The 16,502-nt window shown below is 37.3% G+C and overlaps 1 protein-coding gene across 2 annotated transcripts; it reads right to left on the bottom strand.

Annotated features, from left to right (window-relative positions):
* Positions 1 to 249: 249 nt before the first annotated feature.
* Positions 250 to 5,654, bottom strand: LOC112758675 (cysteine desulfurase 1, chloroplastic). Of its 2 annotated transcripts, none has more exons than XM_025807397.2 (11): positions 5,476 to 5,654; positions 5,011 to 5,244; positions 4,076 to 4,209; positions 3,828 to 3,987; positions 3,194 to 3,380; positions 2,259 to 2,404; positions 2,111 to 2,183; positions 1,884 to 1,947; positions 1,436 to 1,535; positions 936 to 1,094; positions 250 to 706 (listed from the first exon to the last, which is right to left on the bottom strand). In XM_025807397.2, the coding sequence occupies exons 1-11, from the start codon at positions 5,614 to 5,616 to the stop codon at positions 536 to 538; spliced, it is 1,569 nt and encodes a 522-aa protein (XP_025663182.1). In that variant the 5' UTR covers positions 5,617 to 5,654; the 3' UTR covers positions 250 to 535. The 2 variants fall into 2 exon arrangements, with proteins under 2 accessions (XP_025663182.1, XP_025663183.1); XM_025807398.2 differs by having other exon boundaries at positions 5,011 to 5,291; positions 5,476 to 5,610.
* Between the last annotated feature and the right edge of the window lie 10,848 nt (positions 5,655 to 16,502).

The raw sequence follows: 16,502 nt of genomic DNA, 5'->3' as shown, positions 1-16,502 counted from the left end.
CATATATATAATAGATTTTTTGGTGCATGTCTTTGAATTTACAGGGCTCTCCATTGCCTGTGCTGTGCTGCTTGACAATATAACACATCATCTCTCATGGATTAACATCCATTTTTTTTTAGTTTTGACAGTATGAATTAACATCTTTGTGAACGAATAAAGTTGATAAAAGTATCAGAAATTTTAAATTTTAATAAACAACTCTTGTGCTCAAATGTGTACCTGTTCCAACCTCCAATAAGCTACAACTGATTTTAAATATTGACTTGGTATAAAACAATGCCTAAGCATCACTCTTTTGTTTCGATACAGAAATTCAGCATCAATTTAATTATACATATAAGTTTAGGAGGTTGATGTGGTGGTGTTCCACAATTTAGACAATGAAACCCAAAATTTACAAGACGCCTCCACCACTAAGATCATTAGAAGGAATTTAATTCAAGAACATTGAGATAGCACGTCCCTACCAATTGACCTAACAGTGAGATGACATACAAAAAGAAAAATTGATTTACATAATATTACATTCTGATTACTTGAATGAACTGAAGAAGTTGACTGTGTCATTGAGGGCCTGGATAAAATTGTCAACATCCTCCTTAGTGTTATAGAAATAGAGACTTGCACGTGCACTTGCATTGACTCCCAAGTACCGATGGAGGGGTTGGGCGCAATGGTGACCCGATCTTATAGCCACTCCATGCTGAAAAGATGTTACATCATCAATTGCAATTCAAGACAGAAATAATTTCCAAACATGCTCAATGCAATGCTGATCATAATTCAAAAAATGCTAAATAGTACGTTTTTTTTAGCAGGCATACAATTGCAAATGATCATCATGATTGGTATCTATAGCTTCTTTCTTGAAAAAAATGGTTCTTGGAGAACTTTGCGTGTGGGGACTGGGGATGGTCATTTTATCCTCTTACCTGTTGATCAAGAAATGTTGCAAGATCGGTAGCGTGAATATTTTCAACATTGAAAGAACAAAGTGCAGCTCGTTTAATTTTTTCTGAAGGTGCCGGCCCATAGATGCGAATATTTGGGATTGAAAGGAGCCTTTCATAAAGATATCTTCCCAGCTCCACCTGTGAAATCTCACATTTCATTGGAATCAAAATAGTTAACCTTGCACCAGACAAACTGTTAATATCAACATATGTGACTAAGCACAAGCGTGGAAAGATTTATCAAATTTAATTTACAGTGCAGTTTCTCTCACATAAGCACAGATCATTTTCATTTAGAACGCATTTTGTTAACCATTTCTATCAGTTTTCCTTTTTGGGTTGTCCCCCCAAAAGAAAAAGAAAAAAGTTAAGAGGAACATTAAGCTTGTTAATGCTTTTGATAGATTCATAGCATGTATCTTTCTTGTCCTTTGAATCATAAAATAGCTTGTCCTTTAAAAGATTGAAGCCTAAGTTACCTCATAATCATGTATGGTTTGCATACCAATCCCAGATAAGTAATCAATTGCTGCTCCTAAACCAATTGCTTCCCCAATTGCTGGTGTTCCGGCCTCAAATCTAGGACAATCAGAGTGCATCGAATAATTACACAGTCGACTAATAGTATGCAAAACAGAAAAAAGTTGCATAGAGAACAACAACTACATATTATCTATCACTTATTATCTATTACTAACAGCAACTGTAGATGGTTGATCCTTTTGAAGTTAAAGGATTGAGAAGTTAAAATATATCAGTAACACTGACCACTGAGTTAATTTTAAAAACATAGAAGCAAAGAAATTATTAGACATGGACATGAAAATTAATAGAACCACAAATGCTCTTCATCAAACTTGTGATCTCCACCCAAGGTCACATAAGACTATCCATAAAATAAGAGTCGGGAAAAGCAAGTTCACAAACCTGGATGGAGGTTCAGCATAAGTTGAGTGATCAAGAAATACATCTGAAATCATTTCACCACCACCTAGACAAAGAAAAGGCCGAGGTTGCCATCAGTATATTAGCTTCAAAAGACAATATCATTAATCATGGTTCCAAAAAAAAAAAATAGGACTTCAATTTTATTTTATAGTCATTTCCTATTTGAACGAGAAGACGCAAGGGAAATACCATGTCTAATTACTTACCCAAAAAGGGAGGCATGGACGACAAGAGGTCTATTTTACCATATAAGAATCCAACACCTGTAGGCCCACACATCTGCAAGAAGTATTTGACAAACTTGTTATAATTGTTCCAAGGAAATACAAGCAAAAATAAGTTAACAATCCTAACCTTGTGAGAAGAAGCAACAAGAAAATCAACATTGAGGCTGTGAACATCAACTGTCATGTGTGGAACACTCTGACAGGCATCTACAAGCACTTTTGCTCCAACATCATGAGCCCAGTTAGCAATATCTCTAACAGGAAGTACCGAAGCTGTACAAATATATCAAAACTAGTTCATTTTAGCTATAAACTCCAAAAGTGAGCAACAAGTACTACCAGCTGCAATGCTGCATAAAATAGAAGTCTAAAAATTGAAAAAACACAGCAAGAGAAATTAGGATGCTGTTATAGTTCATATACGATGTATGCATTGATATTTAACCTTATTAAGGTTGTAATGGAATTGAGTACTGCGCTAAGCATTAGTTTCTGCTTGATATTAATAAGATTTTTTTTTAACTTATAAAATAACCAGATTTTGTGGATTCCATTATAGAATAAGTTTTGGATTGCCACTTCATACTCCATTAATGACCACTTTACAAATTCATTTGCAAAGTAAACTCTCTGTTCTTAAAAGTGTGATTAAACCAAACCCTACAGAATGCTGATACAAGTGCCACTTATCAGCCTCTGTGAGACAAAGAGCTCCCATTTAAACTAAAGACAATCCTTTCAGCAGCCTGGCTGTTTTGGAATTAACTCTCCTAGTAATAGGTTTCGTCTCTTACCTTTTTATACCTAATATGTTTCTTCAAGTTCAATGAGCGGGAAAAATACTAATTTGGAATGTTCAACGCTAAGTGATACCTAATTTGAAAAGTTTTGCGGAAGAACATTAAGTATGCCGTATAGCAAGCTTAGAAACCTAGTGACCTTGTTGTGACATAAAAAGTTCATCAAGCCATCAACCCAAGAGGCACATGATCTTTGATGGTATACATATTGAAGTATTGTTCAATCAACACAAAGAATCATAATAAGAAATAAGAAACATACCAAGCACATTTGAAACATGATGGACAACAACTAACTTGGTTTTCCTTGACAGCAGTTCTTTCAATTTGTCCATATCTGGAATTTCATATTGGTTTAAGTTCACAAATTTCAAAACAGCCCCAACTTTTTGAGCTAGTAGTTGCCAAGGAACAATCGCACTGTGATGTTCAGCAACCGTAAGTATAATCTGTAAGAATATATATATAGAATGGAGGATTCGATGAGGGCAAGATTTGGACTTAATGGTGGAACACAAACATTAACAAGGATACCAAGACGAGGGAAATTTAATTAACAAAAAAATACCCAATGTTTCTTGATATTCAAATTTCTATTATTGAATTCCTTTTGCAAATTCAAATTAATCCTTAATACTTTCTTCAAAACTTAAGAAGACACACAAAATCATCTCAGGCTTTTGAACAATTATGTTATTTGACATTCATAAAGATATATATCATTAAGAATAATGTTACACATCCAAGTGATTTTTGTTAACCAAGTCCAACCAAGTTGGTCTAGCATCAACAAAAATCAATTATAGATAGCATTACTCCAAGTCTTATTGTTTAACTTGGTTGGACTTGGTTCATAAAAAGACTTGGATCTATAACATTACTCTATCATTAAATACCTCATCATCTCTTTTTAAATTTGACAAGCCCCAAGAATAAGCCACTAGATTGATAGCTTCAGTAGCATTTCTCGTAAATACAATTTCACTGGAGTCAGAAGCATTTATAAAACTTGCAACCTTCCTTCTAGCTGCTTCATACTGATCCGTGGCCTTTGCACTGTATTCATAAAAAAATTGTGCAAGATAAAACATACAACCAAATTATGCAATTAGAATTTTAGTTATTAATATTACACTATACTTGCCTCAAGAAATGTATGCCCCGATGTACATTCGAATTGTATGCTTCGTAGTAGCTTTGCAGTGTCTTCAAAACAACGGTAGGCTTCTGAGAAGTTGCTGCATTGTCTAAGTAAACAAGTTTTGAGCCATTTACTTCCTGCGAATTGAGTTTGAGAGTATCATAACTTTATGATGTTAAAGAATAACATATGGAGAGACTTTTTCACCATTTTTTTAAATTTTTTATTAATGAAGAGAAACCTGTGAACCACATTTCTTTTGCATTGGAATTCAAGCATTCTATAACTATTCACATTACTTTACCACAATACTTAGCGATTGTTTGATATGAGAACTAGGTGTTTAACCATTGACTAAGGTTTGGCGAAAAGTTGTAGATCTCATCCATCAAATGAACACATTCTTCCTCTATAAACTAAGAGTTACACAAGAAATGCAAGCTTTAGGGATGTGAATCACAATCACAACATAGAGCAAAGACGAAAAGATAAATTAGAACATTTAAGATTCAGTAAGTGAGCAGTCAAGGAGACTATCTTTCGTAGCTTCAATGTTTCCACAATGTCAAAGTGGGTCTAAACTTTGTCTAAGCTTGCAAACTATGTTGCACAGATAAGAATGCAAATATCGAATATGATTCATAAATATTGCAATTTTCTAGAAATTAGTCATGAATTTAAGAAGGTTAAGGTATATGTATATGATACATATACATGCAACATGCCTACAACAACAACAACAACAACAAAGCCTCTAGATGGGGTCGGCGAGTATATCAAATTAAAAATGAAGTGCTCGTGCATCACAACTAGCAAGTATATCAAATTAAAAAGCTAACATCTTATCTAAACATTTTCTAATCATTCACAGGCTAAACATAAATGACAAAGGATAAAAAAATGAAAGCGAGGATAAGATAAGATAAGAAAATAATCACCTGGTGAAGTATAGGAAAATGGGGTCTTGTGGTGTGCCCCAAAGAAGGGGAACCAAGGGATGGTTCAGCTACAGCTTCATTAACGGTTGATGCACAAACAGATAGAGAAGAAAATCGACGGAATCCGAATTTCACATACGAAGAGCTCCTAGTGCTTATTGAACAGCAACAAATGGGGCTTGAGAACTTGAAAGATGGAAGTTTTGGCAGCAAAACTTCCATTTTTCGGATCAACTCCCAACAACAGAATCACAAAACCGCAGTTAGTTTGGTGAATTGTGCTGCAGAAGAAGCAAGAAAGCAGAGTAAAAATAAATAAAATAAAATAAAATAAAAAGGGTGACAATTTCGTGGGAGGGAATAAACTTAGAAATTCAACCGAAAAAACTAAAAAGCGTGCGTTAATTACAAAATTTAGAGGTAAAGAATTGAAGTATAGGAATTAGGGAATAAGGAGGTAGTTACTTGAATACGGAATTTGAGGGAACGATGAACCTGTGTCAGAATTCGGGGAAATCCGTTGCAGTATCGCGTAGGTGAGGTTGTTTTGGCATCTGGCACACACACTGTTACTGTGACCAAGGTTGCGAGAACCGGACCAGTCATTGAACCGGTCAAGTGACTGGTTTAATGATTTAATGGTTCAATCAGGATCGAACCGTGGTTGAATCGGTTTAATTAATAAACTTTTGTTTGGTAAGAATGTTAGAATTTTATGCACTTGTATATATAAAGTTTGCAGCCAAAACAAAAGTGATATGTCTGTAAATTTAGATCCAACAACAAGAAGTAGCCAAAGTAAAGAAACACCCAAAATAATCAAAATAAAAATTTTTTGCAGCAAGCATCATTAACCCTTAAAATAAAAAATGACAAATTTCTCATTCTAACACAAGCATAGTAAGCTATGTTCTTTAACTGTGATTGCAATGCAACAAACCATTATGTCCCAATGTCATACACAACATCAAGGTAATACATTTAAAAAGAATAAATAAATAAACAAAAGGAGTTCAGCTCAAAACATGAGTAAGCCCTTCAAATAATCAAAAGTTTATTTGGTCCTTCGAATATGCATTTGACATCAAATTGATCATCAATTTATATATATTACTAAAATGGTCAAATTAGTCCCAAAGATATATGAGACATCTAATTGTCTCTTCACTATCAATCTATTACATTTCTCCATAAAATTAGACCTCAAAAACATAAAATTGGTCCTTGATGAACAAAAAATTGATTATTAAAGGACCATTTTGATGCTGTTGACACAAATGAGCATCAATGTGGGTACCTGAACTTTTCTAGGCCTACATGAAATATAAGGATTTAAAATAACAGAATAAAAAGCAGCAGAAGCAAAACTTTGAATAGAAACTGAATTTTAATTCAATTCTCTAGCAATAACTTAATACATCATATGCATTGTTGGCTCTGTATAAGAAAAGAAAGATCTGAGAAAATATTTGCCTTGGAATTATATCAATTCATACAGCATTTAAAATCCAGAATTATATTCAGCAAAAGTCAATGTAGCATTCAAAATCCAGAGTCCCAAAATTGTATCAATTCTATATAGCATTCAAAATCCAGAATCCAAAATTGAACTTATATCAAATTTATATTAAGCAAATTCAGAATTACAGAATGTTTAAGTCATAATTAACAAAAAAAAATTGAAAAGCAGAAGAAGAACTCTGCATCAAGCCATCAATTCATATAATTAACAAGACAATTGAACTAACAATCTTCCAACAAAAAATTCATATAGTTAATTAAAAAAATAAAAAAATTAATTCAAAAACCCAAGAACTCACCGTGGCAGAGAGCAAGAAGGCCTGAGTTCCAGAACGACGATGCCGACGACCAGGGCGACCAGACGACACCGACGCCAGAAGCTTCAGAGTTCAGACGACTAGATGACGACGCCGCTGACAGCAGCTTCGATCCGCGACCGGGAGTTCCTTCTGCCCGTTAGAGTTCCTTCTGCCGGCGTCGATTGTGGAGCTTGTTGCCGGGTTAGGGTTCGAAAATGGAAGAGGAAATTAGGGCAGCTATGGGTTAGGGTTCGAAAATGGAAGAGGAAATGGATGGGTTGGGTGGGTCACTAGTTCGAAAATGCAAATGATCGTGCAACAAGAACAAGAGAACAGATAACACAATATAATAGAAAATAGAAAAATACAACAGGAAAGGAGATAAAGAGAACGAATCCACCTTTAATGGTGGCGGCTAGTACTCCTCCTTGAGGATCCAATGTGATGCTTGATCTCTTCAATGTCACTCCTTTGCCTTTGTTGCTCTTCCCTCATAGCCCTTTGTTCTTCCCTTATGGCTCTTTGATCTTCTCTTATTTCATTGAGGGTGATGGAGTGCTCTTGATGCTCCACCCTCAATTGCTCCATGTTAGTGCTTAGTTCTCCAAGAGAAGTCTGCCATTGATCCCAATAGTTTTGAAGAGAAAAATACATCCCTTGAGGCATCTCGGAGATCTCATGCTGAGGTGGATGCATAGGCTCTTGTGCATGCTCTCTAGTTTGCTCCATCCTCTTCTTAGTGATGGGCTTGTCCTCCCCAATGGATATGTCTCCTTCTATGACGATTCCAGCTGAATTGCATAGATGACATATGAGGTGTGGGAATGCCAACCTTGCATTGGTGGACGGCTTCTCAGCTATCTTGTACAATTCTTGAGGAATCACCTCATGTACTTCTACCTCACTTCCAATCATGATGCAATGGATCATGATGGCTTTGTCAATAGTCACTTCTGATCGATTGCTAGTGGGGATGATGGAACATTAGATGAATTCCAACCATCCTCTAGCTATGGGCTTTAGGTCAAGCCTTCTTAGTTGAACAGGCTTGCCTTGGAAATCCCTTTTTCACTATGCTCCTTTCACACAGATATCTGAAAGTATTTGATCCAATCTCTGATCAAAGTTGACTCTCCTAGTGTAAGGATGAGGATCTCCTTGCATCAAGGGCAAGTTGAATGCCAACCTCACTTTCTGGGGTGAAATCTAAGATTTTCTCTCGGACCATGGTGCTCCAATTTCTTGGATTTGGGTTCACACTAGTATCATGGTTTTTAGTAACCCATGCATTAGCTTAGAACTCTTGCACCATTAGGATCCTAACTTCTTGAATGGGATTGGTTAGGACTTCCCAACTTCTTCTCCGAATCTTTCATTGGATTTCTGGATATTCATTCTTCTTAAGCCTGAAAGGGACCTCAGGGATCACTTTTTCTCTACCACTACTTCATAAAAGTGGTCTTGATAGGCTTTAGTGATGAATCTCTCCATCTCCCAAGATTTAGAGGAGGTGGCTACTGCCTTTTCTTTCCTCTTTCTAGAGGGTTCTCCAACCTTCGATGCCATGAATGGGACTGGAAAGAAAAAAAAGCTATGCTTTTCCAACACCAAACTTAAAACTTTGCTCATCCTCGAGCAAAAATAAAGAAAATAGAATAATGAAGTAGAGAAAGAAGAAAATAGAAGAAGATAGATGGAGAGAGAGGGCTCGGCCGTGGGGTGTTTTATAGTGTATGAGAGGTGTGTGTATGAAGGGTTAGAATGAGGGGTATTTATAGGAGTAGGGTATGGGTTGGGTTCGGCCATGGGTGGGTAAATGGGAGGAAAATTTGATTTTGAAGTGGGTGAGGGTTGGTGGGAGTTATGATGGTTTTGGGGAAGTGATATGGATGTGATTGGGCTAGGGTTTATAGGGAAGTGTGTATGAGGAAGTGTGAAAGTAAGAAGGAATAAGTGGGGTAGGTAAGGATACTGTGGGACCTACTGGTCCTGAGAGGCTAGGAAATTCAGATTTTCTGCCCTCTGCACTGGCGTTTGAACGCCTAGGGTCTGCTCCCTGCCTGGTATTCAACTTCAACAACACTCCATCTCGAGTGTTCTGTTTTCACTACTGAACAATTCTGTCTCTGTTCTGACTGATGCACATGATCATGAACCTAAGAAAACAACTTAAACAAAACCAAATAGAAATAATTAATTAAGTTGGGTTATCTCACAACAAGCGCTTCTTTAACGTCATTAGCTTGACGGTTAGCTCCTTACGGAGGTGAGTATGGGCTCAGATTTCGCCCCTTACAGTGAACTTTCTTCCTGTCTTCTCATGAATGAACTCCATATGCTCTAGAGACAGGATACGACTCACTGTATATGGTAAGACTTGCTTCTTGGTGAAGACAACTCTCATGCCAGGTGAGAGGCCTTCAATTGGGACTTTCTTGTCCTTCCAGCCTTTAGATACTTTCTTCCTAGTACCTTTGTGCTTAGAGCTTGTTGATGGCTGCCCAACACCAAACTTAGAATTGATGTCTGGGGGCTCTGTAAAGCTCTGTACAGAAAGAGAGGGTTGGAACACTAGGTGTTGCATAATTATCTCTCTTTTCTCAGAGGGAGAATTGGGATGAGGCATCTTGAACAAGATGTGATCCTCTCCTAGTTGTAGAGTCAGTTCTCCCTTAGCCACATCAATGATAGCATTGGCAGTGACTAGGAAAGGTCTTCCAAGGATGACAGAGTCATCCTCATCCTCTCCAATATCCAAGACTATGAAGTTTGCAGGGATGTAGTAGTTTTCAACCTTCACCAAGACATCCTCTACTAAGCTATATGGCTTCTTCATAGACTTGTCTGCTATCTCTAGTGAGATATTTACAGCTTGTACCTCAAATATTCTCAGCTTTTCCATTATAGATAGTGGCATGAGGTTTATACTTGATCCTAGGTCACACAAAGCCTTCTCAAAGGTCATGATGCCTATGGTGCAAGGAATCAAGAAGCGACCAGGATCTGGAAGCTTCTGAGGTAGCTTTTACTGAACCAAAGCATGGAGTTCTTTAGAAAGCAATGGAGGTTTTTCCTCCAGAGGCTTTGTACCAAAAAACTTGTCATTCAGATTTATAAGAGCTTCTAGGTACCGAGCAACTTGCACTTCCCTAGTGTCTTCATTCTTATCAGAGGATGAGTATTCATCAGAACTCATGCACTACAGAAGTGCATGCAAAGGAACCTCTATGGTCTTTATATGAGCCTTAGCTTCCTTTGGTTCTGGGACAGGGATTTCTTGAGTGGGAATTGAGCACTCAGAGGGTGTGCTTTTGCTGGCATTCAACGCCAGCTCTGATAGCTTATTGGGTGTAACACCAGTTCCTCTATCCTTTTGGGCGTTAAACACCCAGCAGGGGTATCCTGGCTGGCGTTCAACGCCAGCTTCTTTGGTTGGTTGGGCGTTGAACGCCCAGTGAGGGGTTCCTCACTGGCGTTCAGCACCAGAGTGCCTGCATGTTTGGGCGTTGAACGCGCAGCCAATGCTCCTTGCATGTTTAAGCTCAAAATTGTTAGCTCCAATGGCAAGTACAGAGATACTTCTGCCATAAAAGTCAGAGGTAGGCATGGTGAAGTTACCAAAAACATTTCTGGCATCTCTTTCAGGTTCGACCATGTCTCCTATTGCTTGTTCATGATTTTCTGAAAGGTTCCTTCTGGAGTGTTGTGCTCTAGCTTGTTGTAAGCTCTTCTTTAAAGTCCTTTCAGGTTCAAAATCAAGATTAAAGAGGGATTCTTTATTCCTGTTCCTGGTCATAAACAAGAAAAGAAGAAAGAAAGGAAGCTTCTATGTCTGATTTGAGTATAAAAGGCTCCCAGTGAGATGTGAAGAAGGAAGATGAAGATAGAAAAGTGAAGATGGAAGATGGGAGAGAAGAAGAATACTTTGAAAATAGGGGAAGGAGTAGAATTCGAATAAATAGAAGTAAATATGAGAAGAAGTATAAATAGAAAAGATAATTAAGAAATAAAATATTTTTGTTTTTATTTTATTTATTAATTAATTAATTTCGAAAATTAAGTTAATAATTTAAAAAGAATTGAAATTTAGTTAATGAATTTTCGAAAAAAAAGGAGAGAGAATTAGAAAAAAAATTTCAAAAATTAGAAGAGAGAAGAGTTAGTTAGGAACTTTTGAAAAAGAAGAGAGAGAAGATAGTTAATTAATTTAAGAAAGATTTGAAAGTAAGATAAGATATAAGATTAGAAAAGATTTGAAATTAGAAAAGATAAGATGAGAAATTAAAAAGATTTGAAAAAGATGTGATTTTAAAATTTGAAGTTAGAAAAGATAAGATAAGAAACAAAAAAAGATTTGAAAAAGATTTGCAAAACATAAGATTTTTGAAAAGATTTAATTTTAAAGTTTGAAATTTGAATTTTGAAATAAGATAAAATAAAATTTTTGAATTTTGAAGAAAGATAAAAAGATAAGATATGATTTTGAAAAAGATAAGATTTTTTGAAAAATTTGATTTTGAAAAGATTTGAAATTTGATTTTTAAAACTAAGATAAGATAAGATAAAAAATTAAAATTGAAATCTGAATTTTTAATAGGAATTTTTGAAAAATAATTTAAAATAAAAATAGAAAAGATATTTTTTATTTTTGAATTTAATGAAGAAAGAGAAAAATAAGTAAAAGACACAAAACTTAAAATTTTTAGATCAATACCACCTAGTTTTCGAAAATTTAAAGAAAAACACAAAGGGACACCAAACTTAAAAATTTTTAAGATCTAAGTAAAGAGAAAACACAAGAACACTTTGAAGATTAAGAATAATACCAAGAACAAGACTAAAAAAATTTAAAGAACACAAGAACATGTAAAAGACACAAAACTTAAAATTTTTGAAAAGAAGAAGAAAATTTGTGTTTGGTTTTCAAAAAATTTTAAAAGAAAAACACAAGAAGACACCAAACTTAAAGACTTGACACAAGATTTAACCAAAAAAACTATTTTTGAAAATTTTTTGAAAGAAAGACTAAAAAAAACGAAAATTTAACTAAGAACAAAAACAAAAAGACTCAAACCAAGAACAAAGATTAAGCAAAGAAAAGAAAAACATTTTTGAAAAAGTTTTTGATTTTTTCGAAAATTAAAGAAGAAGAAAATAAAAATAAAAGACTCAAATAAAATAAAAATTACCTGATCTAGGAAACAAGATAATCTGTCAGTTGTCCAAACTCGAACAATCCCTGGCAACAGTGCCAAAAACTTGGTGCACGAATCCCCACACTTTCGTACAGCTGTACCAGTAAGTGCACTGGGTCGTCCAAGTAATACCTGAGCGAGTTAGGGCCGATCCCACGAGGATTATGGCTTGAAGCAAGCTATGGTTATCTTACAGGTCTTAGTCAGGCGAAATCAAGAAGTTGTTGGATTGAGGCTTAATTGCATTAAGGGAATATTGTATAAATTACTTTTTATATTGGAAAGGAATCAGTAATAGGAATATGGTTAAGGATTGGAGTTGCTTTGTCTTTCTGAATTAACCCTGGTATTACTTTCTTCTTTGCTTGTGAATGACTTCTTCTATGGCAGAATGTATGTGATCAACGCCATTGGCCGTGGTCATCAATCTCCTCTACTTCAGATCAAACGCCATTGGCTGTGGTCATCTAATCTGAACGAGGGTGAAGCTCTAGCACTTCATTCTCATGGCGATCCTACTCAAAATGCCACATACAAGGTCGAATCTTCCAGATCAGAGAATGCTGCTTCTTTGGGTTCTAGCCTCCACCACAGAGGCCCTAATTGTAAGACCCAGAACTTTTGAAAAGTCTTATTATGATCAAGTCTCAAAATCATATGGTTATTTATAGCCTTAATTTCAGAAATTATTTTATTAAAGATAATTAAGGCAAGTTTTAATTTATTGGATTTGAGATAAGCTATGATTATTATCCAATTTTATAATTATTGGATTATTTTCTATATTTGAATTATAAAGTTGATAGTTATAAAATAATAAGTATTTTATATGATTTGGATTGGATAAGTAATATTTTAAATATTAATACTGCTATTTTGGAAAATGAAGAAATTAAGTATATTATTTCTTATTATTTGATTTGGGCATTTTATTGAAAATAATTGTAGAGTTGATGAACAAATAGTATTTTATATATTATTATTATTGGATTAGAATTTATTTCTAATTACTATATTATCCCTATTTTTAAGTGAAATTACTAAAATTCCCCTAACCCTAATTTTTTAAAATGAAACCCTAACCCAGTGACCCGCTAACCGACCCGGTTTCCTTCACTCACACTCAGCAGCAGCAGCTGCTGCCCCTCTACCCTAGACACCCACACGCAGAGGCAAAAAGGAAAAGAAAGGAAGAAACAAACGAAGCAAAATGAGGGGTTCAAAGAAGAGAAGAGGGGAAACAGAGAGGGGACTCGCGGATAGAGAGAGATGGAATCGCGTCCGCCGTTGACCCACACCCTGTCGTTCCGCGTGACTGTGCCGACGTCGCCGTCAGTTTTCCTTGTCGCCGATGATGGAGAACCAAGAGAGGGGGACGTGCGAAGAGAGGAAGGCGCCGTGTCTGGAGGCTGCCACCGTCGAATCCTCCTTGTCACCGCCGTTCGGATCGAGAACAGAAGAGGAAGGAGGCGTTGTTTGACCGCCGCACCTCGCCGTCGATCGCCTTTGAACCGCGCCAAACCCAGGACTGCGGGCGTGAGGGATGCGATGCAGGAGCCCGACACGAGAAAGAGGGAGCACGCGTGCTCGCGCGAGGGGAAGGCGACGCTGCTGTCATCGCCGTTGCTGAGCTGCCGTCGCCGTTCCTCCAGAACTGCCACCGCTGGGTCGCTGTGAAGAGGGGTCCGCTACTGCGACGCCACTGCTATTGTGGCTGTCGCGGTGTTCATCGCGTCCCTGGTCATCGCCGGCTGTTCTGATGATGTCAAGGGGTTCAGGCCGCCGCTATTGTCGCTGCCGGAGAAGGGAGCTGCATCTCTGTGATTCTGACCGCCGGGGATGGTTCTGTGACTTCCGGGACCGCCGCCGGAGCTTCTGGCCATTTCTGTCGCTTGAGACCCTGCTGCCGTCGCCGGAAAAAGTATACCGGTAAGGGTTTCGAATTTGATTTTCGTTTCTTATGAGATTCTAGAGTTTTATTGTTGCGGCATGTTGGTTTCAGTCACCGTTGCCGGAGTCGGGTCGCTGCAGCCGCTGGAGGTGGCTGCCGGGGCCACCGCCGAACCGGTTTAGAGACCACTGCTGTTTCGGTTCAGCCGCTCTTTCTTTAGTTTGGTAAGCGTTTCGATTTGAAAGTCCTTTAGTTACCGTTCTGTTATCATACGCTGAGGTTTGTGGCATTAATTGCTATAAGATTGAGTTTCAGTTGTTGTATGTTGCGATTAGAGTTGTTGAGACTGTTGCGAAAGTGGCTTGGAGCTGAGGTTTTGGTTGCCGCCAGTTCGGTTTGAGACAGAAAGGACTTGGTGAGGCATTTGGGTTATGGATTTGCGTTTTGAGGTAGGGGCGCCTTCCGAAAACTACAGTTTATTATTGGAATTATGTTGAAAAGGAATGAGAAACGGTTTAGTTGGGACCCGAATCGGGTGGCAAAAGTCCAAGTTTTATGGGAGGTGCTGCCGAAATTTCTATAAAATCCGAGTCTTTATTGAAATGTTGTCTGGAAAATGATAAGTTAAAGACTTCTGCTATTTTATTTGAATTATCAAGAAAAGGATGATTCATGCTTTCGAAATGAGTTAGTAAAGAGGAAATTGTGATTTAGTCTTGCTTCTTAAGAAAGGCATTGTATCTCTTTCAAGAGAAAGTTATGTAGATGAAACTTGTGTTTTAAAGATGATTGAATGCGAAAAGGGTTTATGCCTTTGAATTTGACTTGGGGGTTTCAATTAAAGAAGTTTCAATGACTTTGAAAGAACCTGAATGTCTATTGACAAGTTTTATTTTGAAATGTTTTGAGAAAGGTTTTAAGTACTCTTTGAACTCTGAACTTTTGCAAGACTAAAACAATTTTGAACAGTTGAAACGCTTTAGAATTTATCATGGGGGTTGAAGCTGGTTTTGCCTAAGTACAGGAAACGGCTTTGAAAGAAGTAAATGATTATGTGACTCGGTTTGGCTTAGATCCTATTTTATTACTCAAATCGGAAAGCCAAGGTTTTAATGATTTTAAATGAATTCGGCGAAATGAGTTATGCTATTCTCCCCTAAAGACTTGAGACTCTGTCGAGAAACTTTGTTATAAAATCCCATTGTGGGATGGGTGATTTTGAATGTTCCCAAAATGAATCTTTAACTTTCCATGGTTTTGGAAGTTTTGGAAAGAGAATGCCGAGAGTGGCTTTGTTTTAAAAAGGGAACTCACTTTGAGTAAATTTGGCTTATGAGCCTGAGATGATTTGAGAAATGAGATCTTTGAAGCCAAGGCTAAAAAGAGTTGAAATTTGATTTCAAAGTGAAATGGCTTGAGAAAAGTGATTTATGGCTTAAATGCCGGTTTTATGAATTTGATGATGTTGAATGGTGGAAGTGTTGCTTTGTTGTGAGCCGGAATGGCCATGTATGCTATTGAACTATGGCTGATTGCCGAATGAGTTGTGAGCCGTATGGCTGATTATGAATTATGAACTTAAGCCGAAGGGTTGTATTTATTGATAAATTGGCTGGTTCTGGATTGAACCGTGAGCCGGATGGCTGAGATGGATGGTGATCCATGGTTGAGTATAAATGCATGTATGCAATCGAATGAATTGTGAATTTAAGCCGGATGGCTGAGATGAATGTTGTATGCGAGTATGCTTGTGTTTTCTCTCTGGTTGTAAGGGTGACAGGGCACCGATACCCTCTAATGGCGACAGGGCGCAGATACCCTCTAATGGCGACATGGTGCAGATACCCTCTAATGGCGACAGGGCGCAGATACCCTCTAATGATAATAAAGCGCAACAGAGAGACTGTGTCTGGGTTAGCTACCGGACACGTCGGGTTGGCTTGGTAACCGACAGATGATATCATCAGCCACTAGGGACAGGCATGCATCATATGCATTTATGTGACATTGTTTGGGTGTGTATATTATACTTGGTTTGCCTATGTGACTAATTGCTAATTGTTCTACTTGCAATAACTGTTTGTTTGTGCTTGCATCCTTCTATTTGTGTTTGCTACTGGGACTCTGTTGGACTGTGGTGATTGGTTGCTGGTTGGATTGTTTGGACCTAGGGCCGTGGTTGGAATGAGGTGAACCGATGGTTGATTTCACTTTTGTGTTTCTGGTTTGGAATAAAATTATGAAAAGCTATTTTGGTTCCGCATAGATAAACCGTTTTGAAAGGCTTTTGAGTTTTTGAGAATTGAACCGTTCTTCTTTCCGAAAAGATTTCCGACTTTACTTTCATTGTAAACCGTTGTTTTTGAAAGGAGGCATAAGACGGTTATGAATCACTGGTGCGGTTATCTTCATGTATCCTATTACAGTAATTCCCAAAAACCCTCTACTGAGAACCCTTTCAAGGATGATGTTCTCACCCCCCTACATTTTTCCCCTTTCAGGATATGGGCGCAGAAGTTACGAAGAGCTTATTTAATTGTTGTTGTGATGCTCTGTATTGTTTTAGTTATGGTTTACTGCACCCTC

The sequence above is a fragment of the Arachis hypogaea genome, chromosome 16 (genome assembly GCF_003086295.3).
Source record: "Arachis hypogaea cultivar Tifrunner chromosome 16, arahy.Tifrunner.gnm2.J5K5, whole genome shotgun sequence".
NCBI lineage: Eukaryota > Viridiplantae > Streptophyta > Magnoliopsida > Fabales > Fabaceae > Arachis > Arachis hypogaea.
The sequence above is the reverse complement of the archived record's forward strand: the minus strand, read 5'-3'. Positions and strand labels throughout refer to the sequence as shown.

Excerpts from the sequence above, each read along its gene's own strand:
- LOC112758675 (XM_025807397.2), bottom strand. The coding sequence starts at position 5,616 with ATGACTGGTCCGGTTCTCGCAACCTTGGTCACAGTAACAGTGTGTGTG. Across the intron at positions 3,988-4,075 it reads CGGGGCATACATTTCTTGAG|TGCAAAGGCCACGGATCAGT; the intron begins GCAAGTATAGTG and ends TTATGAATACAG. Across the intron at positions 1,536-1,883 it reads TATGCTGAACCTCCATCCAG|ATTTGAGGCCGGAACACCAG; the intron begins GTTTGTGAACTT and ends TGATTGTCCTAG.